The sequence below is a fragment of the Carassius auratus genome, chromosome 45 (assembly GCF_003368295.1).
Source record: "Carassius auratus strain Wakin chromosome 45, ASM336829v1, whole genome shotgun sequence".
Taxonomy (NCBI): Eukaryota; Metazoa; Chordata; class Actinopteri; order Cypriniformes; family Cyprinidae; genus Carassius; species Carassius auratus.
Genome location: NC_039287.1, coordinates 9,379,619 through 9,397,668, shown reverse-complemented (window position 1 = coordinate 9,397,668; position 18,050 = coordinate 9,379,619). Strand labels below are relative to the sequence as shown.

Sequence of the window (18,050 nt, the reverse complement as noted above, 5' to 3'; positions counted from 1 at the left end):
CCTCTTTAATTTACATGTGTATACTCAAATGTTCTGTGTGAGTATAATACCCCCCCCCCCCCCCAAAAAAAAGAAAATGGCAATCAATACGAATAATTATACCTTTTTTGCCACTTTACAATAATGGTCCATTTGTTAACTAACATTAGATCAATACAGCTAAGGACTACGAAGAGAAACAGCTTTAGTTTTTAATGTATTAGTAAATCTCTGTATTGTGTTAAGAGATTAACATTATTGATAACCATACTGTTTTAAATATAATTTATTTATTAAAATGTTTATTCTGATGGATTATTATTCCAAACGATGTGACGTCACATCGGTCCGCTCGCTCAAGCATCGCTGCTGCTGAGAGAAGTGAGGCAAATAACAGGAGCTTCAGTCGTTATTATGTGTTCCAAAACGTTAAGGGATTATTATGTCCAACATTTTATATCATCATGGCATATAGAACAAAAAAATATGTTTTAAAGTCTTCTAAAACATCTTGGACCATCGCTGCAGACAGAGGTAATGTACACACCGGGTCTCTCAATGAACGCGTGCTGTGCGCTTAGGAGGTCGTCCGGGGATTACAGCTGTCACAACATTTGGTTGCCAATGTGTAACCTGGCAACCGTATGTTCAATAATAGCTGTATGTTGTGGTGCAGATGTTCAGTTTAGCTAATTAACTAGAGCGGTGTCCCTTCATTGAGATTTTTTGTTCAGTGTTTTGGCTCTGGTTGATGCCTGTGTCCCATGTCTCCCTGTTATATCACTGGATGCGGAAAGGACAGGGGAAGCCCAAACCAACATCTACGAGAGAGCGGCAGTTTTCTACATAGCTTGTGGATGTTAGCATAAGCTAAAATCATTACAATTCAGCAGCACAGCCAGCTATTAAAAACATTTAACAGGCCAGATCCTCATTAAAAACATCAACGTACTGCATGCAGCTAGTATGGCAGTTGCTTTGACTGTCACCCATCTGTTCTGACTGATGAGGGAAACATTATAGTATTGCTAATACAGTACAGATTTAATGATTCATTAGCGTTGGGTAACGTTTAGACACTAATTTGATTTATATATAATATATGAATACAATATTTTTGTGCTCAAATGTATTCAAATGTAAAATATTCACGTCAGTTTTTTAATATACCAAATGACATGCATGCTTGCATATTTATGCATAAATATATCTCTCTATATGTATAAAAATGATATTGAAATTATTTTACAAGTGTTTATATATTTTAGACATTCTAGATGTATTACTAAAACCGTTCCTTTAGCCTCTTAGCAATAGCAATGATTGCATTTTTATTTTATTGTTGACATCAAACAGAGCCAAGGTTCTCTGTCTTACAACCTAGCATGCATATTAGTCAGTATTTTATACTCTTTGTGATGTAGATGTAGAAGTCACTGTCTTGCAGATATAGTGAATTTTATTCTTGTTTCAGGCCTACATTAAGCCTGTTCCTTGAGGATTTGACTGTATTTAGCTGTATCAGTTTTGCTCTCCACCCTACCAGTTACAGTCAAAAAACAAAATAAAATTCAGGACAGGTTCTTATGCAGATCTTGCCTAGAAGGGAACCTTAGGACAGGTCAGATTCATGTAGTTTGGGTGCCTTTACAGAAGACATTCTTACATTTACATTTACATTTAGTCATTTAGCAGACGCTTTTACCCAAAGTGACTTAAAAATGAAGACTATGTAATTAATGAAAATCAACAAAAGAGCAGTGATTAACTGCTATATAAGTGCTATAACAAGTCTCAGTTAGCTAAACATAGTACACGTAGCAAGTTTTTTTTATTATATAACAAAATAAGAAAACAATAGAAAAAGAATAGAATAAGTTAGTGTTTGCTTTTGTTAATAGTATAATAAAAAAAACGATAGAATACATTAAGATTAGAAAACTAGTGTTAATTTCTTTTAAGAAAACAAGCAGCAAATGAATAGAGTGTAAGTCTAAAAGGGACTTTTATTCTTTTATAAGTATATAATTAGAATAGAGATTTGTAGAGTAGAGACAGAAGAGATGTTTTTTAGCCAATTTCTTGAAGATGATTTAGGTCTTGCTTGGATTGAGTTGGGGAGGTCATTCCACCAGGAGGGAACATTTCATTTAAAAGTCTGTGAAAGTGATTTTGTGCTTCTTTGGGATGGCACAATCAAGCGATGTTCACTCGAAAAACCACAGGCTTCTAGAGTGCACATAAGTGTGAAATAATGAATTTAGGTAAATGGGTGCAGAGCCCGTGGTGGTTTTGTAGGCAAACATCAATGCCTTGAGTTTTATGCGCGCAGATTGGAAGCCAGTGCAAATTGATAAACAGAGGTGTGACGGTCATTATTTTTGGCTTATTAAAAATTCATATTGCTGCCACATTCTCGATAAAGGTAGAACTGACTTGAAGACTTGCCAAGAGAGTATTGCAGTAATCCAGCCTGGACAGAACAAGAGCTTGAACAAGGAGTTGTGCAGCATGTTCCGAAAGAAAGGGCCTGAACTTCTTGATGTTGAATAAAGCAAATCTGCAGTACCAGACAGTTTTAGCAATGTGGTCTGAGAAAGTCAGCTGATCATCAACCGTAACTCCAATGTTTCTGGTTGTTTTTGAAGGAGTTATGGTTGATGTACCTAACTGGATGGGAAAATTCTGATGAAACTATGGGTTTGCTGGAACCACAAGCAGTTCTGTCTTGGCAAGGTTGAGTTGAAGGGGATGGTCCTTCATCCAGCAAGAAAAGTCTGTTAGACAAGCTGAGATGTAAGCAGCTATCTTTGGATCATCAGGGTGGAATGAGAGGTAGAGTTGAGTGTCATCAGCACAGTAGTGGTTTGGAAAGCCGTTCTGGACGACAGAACCTAATGATGCCATGTAGACAGAGAAAAGAAGTAGTCCAAAAACTGAGCCCTGAGGCACCCCAGCATATATGTTGTGACTTGTACACATCACCTCTCCAAGACACTTTAGCACCTATCTGATAAGTAAGACTCAAACCACTGGAGTGCAGTTCCTGAGATACCCTTTGCCAATAGGGCTGACAGGAGGATCTGGTGGTTAACTGTGTCAAAAGCAAAAGCAGATAAGTATTGAAGATTTTGAATCTGCTTTTGCCAGTCTTATGGCTTCAGCAACGGAGAGCATGGCAGTCTGGGTTGAATGTCCACTAAGGCTGGTCCGAATAAAAAAAATTGAGCTTCGGAAGTAATCAACACTGCATATTCAAGGCTTTGGAGACGGCTGAACATATTTTTCTCTCAACAACGTGTCTCACCGGACGCCATGCAGCGACAAAATCTGTCGCATCTAGTGTCCCGTGTAGACACTGTGTAATAAAGGCAGGAATCTCTGTGTGTCTGTCCATGTGTTTGCAATTTTATTATGTCGAGAACCATTCATCCAATCAACTTCTCGCGTGATACAAAACAAACAGGTCTTTTAAGAGCAACACCTTTTAATACAGACAAATTATTATTAGGTTGGGCTACTGAATGTTTTTTATGACTGTCGTATTCGCAAGTATATTTTCCAAGCAAATTAATTGTGCATTTTGTGTAAAATTACTGATTAACATGGCGGATAAAAGCAGCTGTTTTTTAAACACACAATATACTATAGGCATACTTACACAACTTAGAGATGGTGATTTTTCAAACTTGATGTGCTGTTGTGGCAGGCCAGTTTCAAATATCTGGTACACTGCCTTTGTCTTGTCCTCACTCAATTTGAAGTGTTCCCAAAAAGCTGAGGTCTTAAGCATTTTTGTCTTCTCTTCCAGATGAACTCAATCATGACGTTCACTCATGGGCGATTCATATTCAAGAGTGAATGAGAATCGTTTCGCAGGGGATGCCAGGTGTTCGAGAGAGAGAGAAAGAATTAATTATTAATACAATATTTTAATTAATTATACAATAATTATTTGAACCTCAAAATTGAAAATCGAATGCCAACCCGCCGAACGAATATTGAATAACTTTGATCCAGCCCTAATGTCCACTTCTGAAACCAGACTGGTTGCTGTCAAATAAGTTGTTCTGTCTGATAAAGGCAAAGAATTGGTTGAACACAGATCATTCAAGTGTTTTTGCGATGAAAGGAAGAAGGGAAACTTTTCTGTAGTTCTCTAAAAGAGATGGGTTAATGGTGGGATTCTTAGTTCACCCATAAATGAAAATATGCCCATAAATAACTCACCCTCAAGTCATTCTGGGTGTGTATGACTTTCCTCTTTCAGATTAACCCAGTCAGAGTTATATTAAAAATGTTATTTGATCTTCCAAGCTGTTTAATGGCACTCAGCGGATTTTGCCGTGCATCAGTCCAAAAGAAGTTAAATAAAAAGCACCCATCCATAAAAAAAAGCGTCTCACATGGCTCCTGGGGGGGTGAACAAAGGCCTCCTGTAGCGAATCAATTTGTTTTTTGTAATAAAAATATCTAGATTTAAAATGTAATAATTAAATGTAGCTTCCACCAAGAGTTGTACATGGAAGCAGCTTTGGGTGGATGACGTATGAGGCCAGTGTTGCACATGCGCTGGTGAGTCTTGTGAAACCAGCAAAAGTTTCCTTACTTTAGCAAAGGAAAACCAGTCTCACCAGTGTGAAGGATTGTGTTAATGATGTGAGTGCAGGTACAACTGCAGGAGAAATGGCTTGAAGGACATGAGATGGAATAGGATCAAGAGGACAAGTAGAAGAATGATTAGAAAGGATAAGTTTGGAGACTTCTGCCTCAGAGAGTGAAGAGAAGGATGTATATGTTTGCTGGTAAGATGTTCTTGAGAACTGGCTTCTTACAAATGGATGGAGCCAATAAAATGCATGTTTCATTATTTTTGTCTTGTCTACAGCTATTGTAGGTGAATAAATATACTTTATGTCTGCAAACTTCTCTAGAGCATTTCATTTCTACTATAACTGCAGTATCAACTAAATGAAGCCTTTTAAATCTATAGATCTGTTTTTCTGACCTTTTCAGTGAGGACTGGAGATCTTCTCTGAGTGAGCTCGGTCCACTCTTGAGCTTAAGGATGAGTGGGTCAGGGGAGCAGACTGATATCTTGGCTGTCGGGAGCATGGTCCGGGAGCGATGGAGAGTGGTGAGTTGTTTTGAAGAAGCTGTATTTACGAGGACAAGGCTTCAGGACTATTCAAATACTCACTGATAGTTTTGTGGTAAGGTTCTGATAGCTGTCAGGATCTTTCACTAAGCAAAGGAGGGTTTTCTTTTTTGTTTTTTTGAGCTCAGTCAAACGATACACTACAGGTGTGTTGAGCAGTGCTGACTTCAGCACAGAAAACTATACAGCATGCTGAAAAATATTAATGAGACACAGTATTTTATTTTGTGAAAAAAAAGTGTTGTTTTGATAGAACATTTTTGTTTTGTTTTATAATATCTGTAACAATTTCTACTCAATTTTAGGAGGAAAAAATATATACAGTACATTACCTTTCAAAGGTTTGAGGTCAGTTTCTTTTTTTTTTTTTAGTTAGATTTATTTTTATTCAGCAATTATATTCAGTGACATAAATGCTGTTCGTTTGAACTTTCTATTCATCAAAGAATCTGGAGCAATGAAATGTATCACAGATTCCACAAAAGCATTAAAACATTTAATTGCATTGATGATAATAATAAGAAATATTCTTGAGCAACAAATCAGCATATCAAAATGATTTCATAAAGATCATGTGACACTGAAGAATGGAATAATGACTGCTGAAGATTAAACTTTGACATCACAGAAATAAACCACTTTTTATACTATATTAAAATAGGAGTTCTAAGTAATAGATTTAAATAGAATAATGTTAAAATCTGTTTAGTGATAATATTTTAAATTATTACTGTGTTTTTAATTAGTCAATGCAGCCTTGATGAGCATAAGAGAATTCCAAAAACATTGAGAAATTCTATCAACAAATTTATTTTGCACAGTAACTTGTTTCAGGATTTTTTTTGTCATTTATTCAAAATGTATCTTTCCTATCCAGTTAAAGAAAATTGGCGGAGGTGGTTTTGGTGAGATCTATGAAGTTCTTGACCAGGTGAACCATGTCAGTGTGGCTTTGAAAGTGGAGTCTGCCCAGCAACCCAAACAGGTTCTGAAGATGGAAGTAGCAGTTTTGAAAAGACTTCAGGGTAAAAATAAACAGAAATTTAACTTTTTAATTTTTTTATTTAATGTATATAAAACAAGCATGAAAACACTATTTGAGGAGTCACTTTACACTGTATGTGCTACTCTATAATGGGCAATCATACATAACTAAACACAAGTGAAATATTACTTAAAAATCAATATGGATTTGTATGACATACTGTATACCATTTTTACCTTGACCCATTTCATAGGAAAAGACCATGTTTGTCGTTTTGTTGGCTGTGGGCGCAATGACCGCTTCAACTATGTGGTTATGGAGCTTCAGGTGAGGCATCAAATGATTTATTCATGTTTCTGAATTAGTGGATGTTATCACACAACTCATATGCTTGTCCATTGAACTGCAGGGAAAAAACTTGGCAGACCTTCGACGCAACATGAGCTGTGGCACCTTCAGCTTTTCCACCTCGCTCAGGCTGGGCAGACAAATCTTAGAGGCCATCGAGAGCATCCACTCTGTGGGCTTCCTGCACAGAGACATCAAACCCGTAAGAGTGCTCTACAGGTTCTGCTCTCACAGACAGCCCTGGGCCTAAAAGCACTTTTAATGTTGACTAACATTCATATTTAACCAGCGCCTCATTTTTTCTTTTTAGACTATATAAACTAGTATAAACTAGTTTTTACTTTTATTTTCAAATAGTCTAACTTCGCAATGGGTCGACTTGCCAGTACATGCCGAACCTGTTATATGCTTGATTTTGGGTTGGCACGCCAATTTACAAACTCATTTCAAGAAGTCCGTCCAGTAAGTAATCACAGATGTCTTTTAAAGCTTATGTTTATGAAATTTCATAAAAGTGTTGCTTAAAAGTACAGTTCACCCCAAAAAGAAAATTCAGTCATCATTTACTCACAGTCCTGTCATTCCAAATTTGCATGACTTTATTTCTTCTGTGGAGCACAAAAGTAGAAATTCCAAGCAATTACTAAAAAATTTCATTTTGAATATACAGTGCTTAGAAACTAAAGATTAAAAGAGGACACAAAGTTCTCTACAGAACCAATCATAATTCAAAGCTCATGAGAAAAGTAGTGATGTACAATTTGTGAACGAATGTTGTTGTTGTTGTTGTTGTTTTCTACATCTCAAACTCTCATGAATACACCAAAAAGGGTAGTGGTGGATGTCACAGTTGAACGCTGATTTAAATTTCAATGTCAGAATTTTGACAGAATTTTCATTTTTGGCTGATTTATCCCTGTAATTTGTTTCTATATGTTTACTTATATCTGCACATTCTCTTTTTTTTTTGTCTGAAGCCACGCCAAGTGGCAGGATTCAGAGGAACTGTCCGTTATGCTTCAGTTAATGCTCACAAGAATAGGGTAACTCCTATCTCTTACATTCTCAAGCCAATGGCAGATGCCATTCAGGTGTCTTATACACAGCATTTGATGTTACTTACTCATATTTTACTAAAATGCACATCCTTCTTCTTCTTCTTCTTCTTTTTAAAGGAAATGGGTCGACATGATGACCTGTGGTCTTTATTTTATATGCTTGTTGAGTTCATGGTGGGTCAGCTACCCTGGAGAAAAATCAAAGACAAAGTAAGTTCTGGTCCGATCATAATTTTCCTTGGATAAGAGATATGCTGGTGTTCTCAATCCTGCCATCAATACAGGAACAGGTCGGAAATATGAAGCAGTCATACAACCATTGCCTCATGCTCAAACACCTCCCAAATGAGTTTAGCGTTTTTCTCGATCATATCTCCAACCTGGAATACTACACTAAACCAGATTATCAGGTATTGAATTTAGTCTTCCTTGACCATAGACGTTGTAAACCAATCACTAAAATGCTCTCTCACTGTGTTGCAGCTACTGATGTCAGTCTTTGACAACAGCATGAAGAGCTATAAAGTGGCGGAAAATGACCTGTATGACTGGGAAAGAACAGATTCAGAGGACACACTCAATGTTGGAACCCTGGCAACCACAGCCCAGCAGTTGACCCGCCTCACTCCTGCATATTTAGGGTAGATATCCAGCATCTACTATGGCTCAATGATATACTGAGTCTCTATATAAACTGTTTGAGGTCTACATAAACTAAGATTTTTCCTTTTAGCATGGCCAATGCCTCCATGATTCCAGGCGATCTGCAGCGTGAGAACACAGAGGACGTCCTTCAGGGGGAGCGCCTCAGCGAGGCTGATAATTGCGCCCTCATCCCAACGCAGCCTGCACAGGGAGTGGATGTCTGTGAGGATATGGAGCACAGCCATGACCGAAACCTTAACCATGTTCAACCACTAATCAGAAAGGTACCATTCAGACAGAACAACTGCTAATCACTAATACCTGCAAACGCAAATGTTGTAAAATCAGCCGTTCTGACATTTAAGAAGGGAGGTGGGGGGTTACGATGATGCCTAACTTCCTTTTTTTATTATCTTGTGTTCTCTGAAGTCCACTTATAATATTCTAAAGATTATTACATAAAAAAAAAAACAATATGAATAGGCGTGGAGGATCGTAGCCTTCACAGATGGACCCTGCTGTGAATTAGGTAAAAAAAATTATCAAACGATCTGTAATAACAAAGTACTAGTGATCATGTAATAAAAACAGTTATTCACCCTTGTGTGTTGCACAACCTTACTGTCGGATCCAATCCAATATAGTCGGCATAGAATTGTCTTTTAATTTCATTCTTTCAGAAAATCTGGCATCGAATTGTTTGGTCTACTAAAACGGCAGACGGTCAAGAAGACTGTAGACAGGCTAAATAAAATTGCTAATTCACTATCTGACAGTACGTGGCTAATATACGAAAGCAGAAATACAGCAGTTCCACTGTACAAGTCAGGTCACCTTCATTTATATAGCCTTTACACAATAAATATTGTTTTAGAGATGTACAGGGGTAACTGCGGTATTTTTGCTTTTGTACATTAGCCACCTACTGTCAGAGAGTGAATTTGAGAGTCTGCCTTTTTTTCTAGACTAAATATGTATAATATATAAGTGAGTTTTATTATTTCATAAAACTTTGTTTTTGTCAAAACTTGAAAAGTTGTTGAAATCATAATTTTTATGGTCCTTTTACGGTTTAGTATAGACAGTGATGTTTTTTCAAAACACAACAACAGTATAGTACTATTCTAATATAACAAAAAATCTGAAGTGATTTCTACTGCTCCAAAAAATGAAGAAGAATTTAAAGAGTAGGCCTGTTGTTACTTATACCCCACCCATCACCTTTTTCACTTTTAGGAGTTTGCAAGGTATGTTTTTAAGTCGGAGATGGTCATGAGCATATGTTTCTGCTTCAGGTGGCTAGTGAAGAAGAGCGAAGCAAAGAGGGCAACCAGAGCCCCAACAGTGGTTCCATCCAGGGCTCTCCCAGACGCGTGCACTCAGAGACCTTGCTCATCGACCGTGTGGCTCCTCTACTGAGAAGGATGCGCCATAGTCAGAGCATGGGGCTAGACAAAAGACTGACCCCTGAACCCAAACCCACAATTGAACGCTTTCTTGAGGCCTAGTCAGTAATCAAATCTTAATAAAGTCTTCCTTATAAATGTGAATTGGTCTCTAGAGATGTCATAACCACTTCTCCTTCATCATCTTACTAGTTTAGGGAAGCAACATCCAGGTCTGCCCCAAGACAGGTCTATCTGTCGGGTCGAACAAGGCTCGCTGGAGGACGAGGAGGGTGCGGCCAGCAGCGGGTACGTTGGCGTCAACCTCAGCCCCGTCCCACAAGAGGGAGACTCACAGGAGTGGTTTCTAGTGGAGCTTGAGGGTGGTTGCGGTTCAGCAGGATCTAAACCGGATGAGGACGAACGCTCAGGGATTTCACTACGCTCCTCCAGCCCCCTCGCCCTTCCTCGCACCTGGTCCGACCCCTTGCCACAGCGCGCTAGCATTCTGAGTGGTTCAGCAGAATTCCACACAGCTGTCTGCCACACTGGACCTCCGTTCGCCAGACTACCAGGTTTGCCCGGCATAATAGGCCTGTCTGGATTAAGAAGACTGCCCACAGTACAGCCTGCATTTGTGGCCCTCAGCAGGACTCATCATGAACAGGTCAGTATCTCATGCTACATTCTTAAGTAGATGTAATAGCATTTCTAAACAATTAAGGTCACATTCTGAGATATACACCATGAATTGTGAGAAAACAATTATACAATTATTAAATTCCTTGTCATTAATTTTAACATAAAACTGTAGTTATGTTAAACTGGTAAAATATGTTTATGTTGTAATATATGCATTTGTGGCGATTTGGGTGGGTGGAGTGATCGAGAAATGAGTGACACCTGCTCGACCCACCGGGCTCGAGTCCCACGGAGGAGATGGAAGGATATAAAACAGGAGAGAAAACAGTGAAGGACGAGAGGGGTTTTTGTTGTGCGCGGCAGTCGGCCGTGAGGGGCTGCCGCTCTGTTTATTCGATTATTAAAGTTTGGTTTGATTGTCCGCCAGTTCCCGCCTCCTTCTTCCCGATGATTGTGAAGTTTATATTTTTACAGCATTAAATGCATTATATGTTGTATAATGAAAACTGTAGCAGTAACAGTGATCGTTTATGGGTGCATTGCAGTGATTTCACTGTAACATCACCATGTCTCAGATTTTGGGATTACTGTATGTTAAAATCATCACTAGACCGAAAGCGAAGGTGACACAAAGCACCAAGCTCAGATTTTTTTTGGGCCAAGCAGATGATGGTTCCATGTAGAAAAACAGATGTATAAGAGATTTTCCCTTACAGAGCTCTATTAATAATGTCCTGTATCTTAATGTGATTCCCTTCTCAGTCATCCAGTGCAGTGCTACAGTCCATTCAGCCTCAGCAGAAGACAGGATACGACTCTCAGCCTGACAATCCATCAGGCCCTGTGGAAAAAGAGCACAACCACATCCCAGCTGTTTCACCCTCTAAAAGCCCTAACAAGCCTGATGAAAACATTATCTCTGTCAAGGCCTCTGAAAAGGATGTGGAGAGTGACTCGGGTTGTCCTGACGGTGGGCCTTCTTCAACTCCAAACCAGTGTGAGATGACTGGACACAGAGTTGATCCAGCTCTAGCATCACCCCATGAACTCTCACCCCGAGCCAGCCGCATCCCCATCCGTGACCCAGACTCTCCAACCCCAAGAGGGTTTTCAGCTCCACTTTCTCCATCTTTGTCACTATCATGTGAGCACTTCCCCTCAGCGCTGCTGCGTGACAGGTTCACCTTCCCCACCGGTTCTCGATGGTCAGACTGGCAGGCGGAGGAGCCACTCTCTCTGTCGTCCTCTTCAGGACCTGTGTCGAGCAAGAGTAAAATACCAAGACCCATAAGCCCCACACTACTGCCAGATCAGCTGTCTGCACGATTTATGCCACGGCCGCCACCAGGCAAACCACCCATTCGCACAGGTGGCGAGAACAGGTGAGAGGAGAAACCAAGACAAATGAGATGAACAGGGTTATGAGCTGTATCTTTATGTTGAATCAAATACAATGAGTGTGACTAGTGTAATATGATTCATGAATAAATAACTTATGAACACATTCTTTGTAGTGAATCAAAATCATACGGCACGACCAGTCTAGTCTGATTCACAAACAACTGACTCATTCTCACCTGTTTTTTTTTTTTGTGAATCCAAAACATGCAGCACAACCAGTGTAGTCCAATTGCTAAATATACATCTAAATGATCAATGTTGAACATTGTTTTTTCAGACGCAGATGCTACCGCATTCGTGCTAGCAGCACAGGTGACGCAGACCTCTTGGACAGCCTCTCTCAGCTCATGCAGGAGCGAGGTGCACTGGCTGTCAGCACCTCACATTACCAACGCACCACCACCTCCTCTCTACAGCGCTCATTGAGCTCCTCGCCTTCGCATTTTGAGGGGGGTCACAGCCAATCACCAAGTAGCTGCTCTGCCTCCCCGCCTCCCAGAATCAGTGACTTGTCTGTAAATCACGGGTCTGTGTTCTGCCCCAGAGTCAGAGCAGGAAGTCCTGAGAGCAACACCACCACAAAAACGAGCAAATAAAAAGAAAAGCATGTAACTGTTGGTGTGAGCTGTCAATATGACATCAGTTTCAAAAGTAGCTTTTACCGTTTGATGAACTGTAGCGTTGTGGCAAGTGGTGTTTTGATAAGTACAGTGATAAAGGACCAGGTATTTGAAGGTTGGTTGTGATAACTTGAAAGCATCATGTTTTGGACATAAGTAAAACATGAAATATTAACATGTTAAATGTTCCAGTGATGATGTGTAACTTTCTTCTAAACAAATATAATTTGTGCCATATATTTGTATATAATTTATTTATTTTTTGCTATATAAATTATCAGTTTATTTTCTCTTTTTGCACTTGCATACCTTAACACACATTTGATTTTGAACATTTACTATCGGTCCCTATCAGTGAGAACTTGGGAGCGCATTGTATTCTGTCAAACAGATGCTTATTTTGTAGGCACTCCAGATACTCTAGCTTTACATTTTGTCCTTTTTCTGTTTTTAAATCATTGGTCAAAGCGTTTCAGCTTAAAAGCTCATTTCAACAGATAGCTACCTATACCAGGTAATATCCTTCATGTATAGGTACATCTGGTGCAAGCAAGCATGTATGTATTTCAGGGAATGTATGTACTGTAAACTGTATCATCTAAAGAATGTATTTATTTATTTATTGGATGTGGTTACATACCTGAGGTTGTAGCATTACTAATTGCTACTGAGTGAATTTGCCATCACATTAACGGTCAGCAACCTTGAAATTGCCAAGTATAATCTCTTCCATGCCTGCAATATCATACTAAAAATCCCTGTAAATAGTCATAATGTCAGTAAGGAACTTACAGATACATTGCAGTGAAACACTAAGGAAGGACCCTTAAAGGAACTCTTGCTTCAAACACTATACAATAGTGCCATTACCATTTTACTTGAATACATCATCAAGATGTCTGTTTGATAAATTGGCTGCTTATACCAAGATGCTTCTGCAGTTTTTGGGATTGAATTCTCTGTCCTGGCATTTATTGAAAGTTGTCTGAGTGTGTGACCCATGTGATGTACAAAGAAAGGGACTGTAGATACCAAATCATTACTACGACTTCATTGTGTGCTGTGCGGACAGAATAGTTGTTTTGTTCTGGATGGCCAATTTTGTTCTCTGGAAGTACTTTTATTTTAAAAGCACCAGTATAGGCCCACAACTGTGCTACTCCAGATGGTTTATCTTAAGAATTGTACATAATCTGAACTGTATATAGATATAAATATATGAAGAAAAGGAAATTCCACCTCATGCTTCATGTACTGTATTTTGCTAACAACCATTTCAATCATGCAAATAAAAGTTACTATGTTGTAATGTATATGTATTCATATTAATGGAATAAACAAGTACTCTTAAGTACCTGGAGCTTGATGTTGTGATAATATTATGATGGCATTAGTTAAAGAAACACAAAATGCATTGTTTCATAGTTTATTTAGACAAAGCTGCCAAAATATTTTGTGGCATTAACACTAGAAATACAGTGTGACGTCATTTGTACTTTAAATTATCAGTAATAACAACCAGGAATCAAGTTTTTTTCTTGTGTTTACCATTTTTTCCATATTTTACCGTATTTACCATATCTGATCTGTCGAATCCAATCTTGACATCTGTATAATCTAAGCGCTGCATAGTAACAAAAATCCTGTCTGTGGTTAACTGATAATCCACACAGACCTAACCTTTCTCGGTCAGTCAAACAGATATTCTCACTGCAGACTAATAATTGGCATCAGAGCAAGGCTGTGTATATTAAGATGGGAAAAAAGCATTTTAACATGGGAAATAAAACTTTTAAGGATGTTTGATTAGTCAGTAAATAAAAATAGACAAGGTAATTGCAACTTTTTATCTCACAATTTGGGAAAACGTCTGAATTGTGAGATAAAAAACAGTTACCTTGTCTATTTTTTTTGTTCCATGGCAGAAACCAAAATAGTACGGTTTAAACCCATAAATGCAGGACGTTTATATCTCAGAATTTTGAGAAAAAAAGTCTGAACTGTGAGATCAAGAAAAAGAAAGGTAAAAAAAAAATATTTTGCTTTTTCTATTCTGTGGCAGAAACGTGAGAATTAAACATGGGATGATTCCTAATTAAGTTTAAAATTTGTCAATGACTCAAATTCATGTATCTTTAGGAGTCAGAGTTGCTATAAAACTTAGTGCCTCTATGGAATATGTAGAAACAAAGAGCACAATGAATTCTGTGGTATATTCTCCTGGATTCGATGTGACAGTGTGTCATTCTCCAGTGCTAAGCGTATGTAAAACGTTGCATGTGTCGTGGCTCCCTCCATCATGCATGACCGTGCTCTTTAACAAAAATACACAATTTCATGTCTCTGTGTCTGTGCAAATACTCTAGAACAGAGGCGCTGTTTGTCTGGGATCATCCGGCAACACGCTGATGGAATCCTCTGCTTTTCCACACAACATGCACAACATTGTGTATTCCTAAAAAAAAAAGAAAAAAAAAAAAGAATAACAAATAAGAAAAAAAATTCCTTATAAAAGGCTTAACAAACCAAACATTCTAATTTGCCCCATATTTTAGTATTCATGTACTATTTACATACATTCCCAAACACTGACTTATATTGACTTTTTATATTTTCCATATAGTTGTTAAATAAATCTTAAATTAAAGAACCAATATTGTTTCTAAATAAAACTCGTTCTGTTGTCCGATAACTTTTAATCAGTACAGATTAGTAGTGGTTAATTTCCCTTTTTGAGACCGTTCAAGTGAGTTTGTATAGTGCTTTTCACATGTCTTCAAAGCAGCTTTACAGAAATAATCTGTTATAAGCCAGAGATGAGTGTATCGTAAAATACAAACCCAATTACAAAAGTACAAATTATGAATAAAAACAGAATGCAATGATGTGGAAGTTCCAAATTTCAATATTTTATTCAGAATACAACATAGATGACACATCAAATGTTTAAACTGAGAAAATGTATCATTTTAAGGAAAAATAAGTTGATTTTAAATTTCATGGCATCAACACATCTCAAAAAAGTTGGGACAAGGCCATGTTTACCACTGTGTGGCAGTTGCTCAACTCTTAGGCCTTCTTTGTCACATCTTCCTCTTTATGATGCGTCAAATGTTTTCTATGGGTGAAAGATCTGGACTGCAGGCTGGCCATTTCAGTACCCGGATCCTTCTTCTACGCAGCCGTGATGTTGTAATTGATGAAGTATGTGGTAGGGCATTGTTATATTGGAAAATGCAAGGTCTTTCCCTGAAAGAGACGACGTCTGGATGGGAGCATATGTTTTTCTATAACTTGGATATACCTTTCAGCATTGATGGTGCCTTTCCAGATGTGTAAGCTGCCCATGCCACACGCACTCATGCAACCCCATACCATCAGAGATGCAGGATTCTGAACTGAGTGCTGATAACAACTTGGGTTGTCTTTGTCCTCTTTAGTCCGGATGACATGGCATCCCAGTTTTCCAAAAAGAACTTCAAATTTTGATTTGTCTGACCACAGAACAGTTTTCCACTTTGCCACAGTCCATTTTAAATGAGCCTTGGCCCAGAGAAAACGCCTGCGCTTCTGGATCATGTTTAGACATGGCTTCTTTTGCTTCTTTCTTTTCACCGGCAACGGTGAATGGCACGGTGGATTGGACTTTGGAGAGACCCTACCACTCTGAGAGGCTCTTTTTATACCCAATCATGTTGCCAACTGACCTAATACATTGCAAATAGGTCCTCCAGCTGTTCCTTATATGTACATTTAACTTTTCCAGCCTCTTATTGCTACCTGTCCCAACTTTTTTGGAATGTGTAGCTCTCATGAAATTCATAATGAGCCAATATTTGGCATGACATTTCAAAATGTCTCACTTTCAACATTTGATATGTTATCTATATTCTATTGTGAATAAAATATAAGTTTATGAGATCTGTAAAATATTCCATTCCTTTTTTACTCACAAATTGTACAGTGTCTCAAATTTTTGGGAATTGGGTTTGTATTTCCATAAGGCAGTAAGATAACTAAGTAATTATTAGACTACAACAGTGATAATATTAATTATGAAAAATGTTTTTAGCATTATTACTCATTAATCCAATAGGTTATATACTATAATTGTAATATTCTAATTGTAAATAATAATAATAATAGTTTCACTTCACAATAAGGTCCCATTAGTCAGCATTAGTTAATGCATATTTATTAATATTTGTTAACGTTACTTAAGGGGAAGGCATGGCCTAATGGTTAGAGTTTGACTCCTAACCCTAAGGTTGTGGGTTCAAGTCTCTGGCCAGCAATACCATGACTGAGGTGCCCTTGAGCAAGGCACCGAACCCCTAACTGCTCCGCAGCACAAATGGCTGCCCACTGCTCCGTGTATACTTGGCTGTATGTCACGTCACTTTTTTTATTTTTTTATAAAAATACAACACTTCATTCTTAGTTCATTTTAGATCATGTATATTAAATAATATTAATAGTACGGTACAACTTTTGATTTTAATGACCTCTCAGTAAATGTTGAAATAATATAATTCTTAATTTTTAAACTAATTTTAACAAATGGAACCTTATTGCAAAGTGTTACCAGTAATAAACTAATAAACTAATAAAAAAGGAGAGTGAATACTGGTTAAAATATATTTATGATGTCTAATCATCTTAAAATAATTTTAAGGTCTCATTCCTAAACCTTTTCGCAATTAGTTATTGAACGGAGCACAGCTCACCTGATAGTCATCCACCACAGTGAAGGTGTACTCGTGTCTTGCTATGACATGATCACAGTTCTTGCACATATCTGAGGAAAAGCAAACGTTACTGATGACAAATTGAACCGAATATCTAAATACACTGATGTGACGTGACTCACGCAGGTACGTGACGAGCTCCTCGTCATCTTCATTCTCCATCGTCCTGTCGCTGATCAGCACGAAGTCCCGCTGCTGACAGTTGGCGCAGGCGAGAAAATTCATAAGATATGAACCATTCTCCAGACAGGTATGACCCTGTGCACATAAGAGAAGACATGAACAACTTAAACTGAGGTACAAACAAAAATATAAGGAGTCGGAACACTGTCAAAATACTCGACTTGAAGTTCCCAGTGCACACAACATAAACAACCCAAACAAACTCAGCTTCGAGCCATCAAATTGAATTTTAGAAAGATGTACATGCTTATTGCAAGTACAGTTAGGTTACAAGAAGAAAACTTCTGAAGTATTCAACACACAGGAGTGCAGTGATATTCATCTGTTGCTGGAAAACAACAACTAGCGCCGTTTCCTCTATTCACTTTAATGCTTTATTAAGCACATAGCAAGTAATAGCGGAAGTATTCGCGTGTAGTGTGAAAACCACTGATCATGAACTCACCCTGTCGGGATACTGTTTCTGCACACAACCAGTACACATTTTGCATAAGAAAAATAACAATATTAATAACCTATATACAGTTCAGAATAGAACTGAGACACTTCCGTGTTCGTCTTCTTCTGTGAATTCTCTGTACGATCTGTTTGTATAGTGCCTCCATCGGTGCAGTAGTAAATGAAAGAAAGAAAGAAGGAAGAAAGAAAGAAGCACGGGGCCAAATCCTGGAGAGATGCTATCCTGCAGAGTTTATATTTGTACATGCTTTATATTTTATTTCAATGTAGTAAATTAGCAATTCACATTTTCAATTTAAATTGTATATTTGAACAAATTTGTTACGTGACAGTATTAATTAAAGTCTCTTAAGGGTAAAGATCATGTTATCTGCATCTCCTGCGCTCCATCAAGCCACTCCCATAATAGCCGTCATCACTCAAATTAATTCAAGACTCC

General features: G+C 38.1%; 2 protein-coding genes across 5 annotated transcripts; one reads left to right on the top strand and one right to left on the bottom strand.

The window, feature by feature from the left end:
- The first annotated feature begins 329 nt into the window (after positions 1–329).
- Positions 330–13,573, top strand: LOC113063151 (tau-tubulin kinase 2-like). Of its 4 annotated transcripts, XM_026233356.1 has the most exons (16): positions 331–513; positions 4,649–4,784; positions 4,996–5,116; positions 6,015–6,162; positions 6,376–6,449; positions 6,532–6,672; positions 6,828–6,932; positions 7,448–7,513; positions 7,646–7,738; positions 7,813–7,938; positions 8,012–8,169; positions 8,262–8,457; positions 9,469–9,680; positions 9,772–10,225; positions 10,963–11,582; positions 11,879–13,573. In XM_026233356.1, the coding sequence occupies exons 3-16, from the start codon at positions 5,048–5,050 to the stop codon at positions 12,195–12,197; spliced, it is 2,781 nt and encodes a 926-aa protein (XP_026089141.1). In that variant the 5' UTR covers positions 331–513; positions 4,649–4,784; positions 4,996–5,047; the 3' UTR covers positions 12,198–13,573. The 4 variants fall into 4 exon arrangements, with proteins under 4 accessions (XP_026089144.1, XP_026089141.1, XP_026089143.1 ...); XM_026233359.1 differs by lacking the exon at positions 6,828–6,932 and having other exon boundaries at positions 330–513; XM_026233358.1 differs by lacking the exon at positions 4,649–4,784.
- A 61-nt stretch (positions 13,574–13,634) lies between these two features.
- LOC113063196 (protein Churchill) lies at positions 13,635–17,752 on the bottom strand. The gene is made up of 4 exons (XM_026233422.1): positions 17,598–17,752; positions 17,092–17,227; positions 16,949–17,019; positions 13,635–14,676 (listed from the first exon to the last, which is right to left on the bottom strand). The coding sequence occupies exons 1-4, from the start codon at positions 17,634–17,636 to the stop codon at positions 14,584–14,586; spliced, it is 339 nt and encodes a 112-aa protein (XP_026089207.1). The 5' UTR covers positions 17,637–17,752; the 3' UTR covers positions 13,635–14,583.
- Between the last annotated feature and the right edge of the window lie 298 nt (positions 17,753–18,050).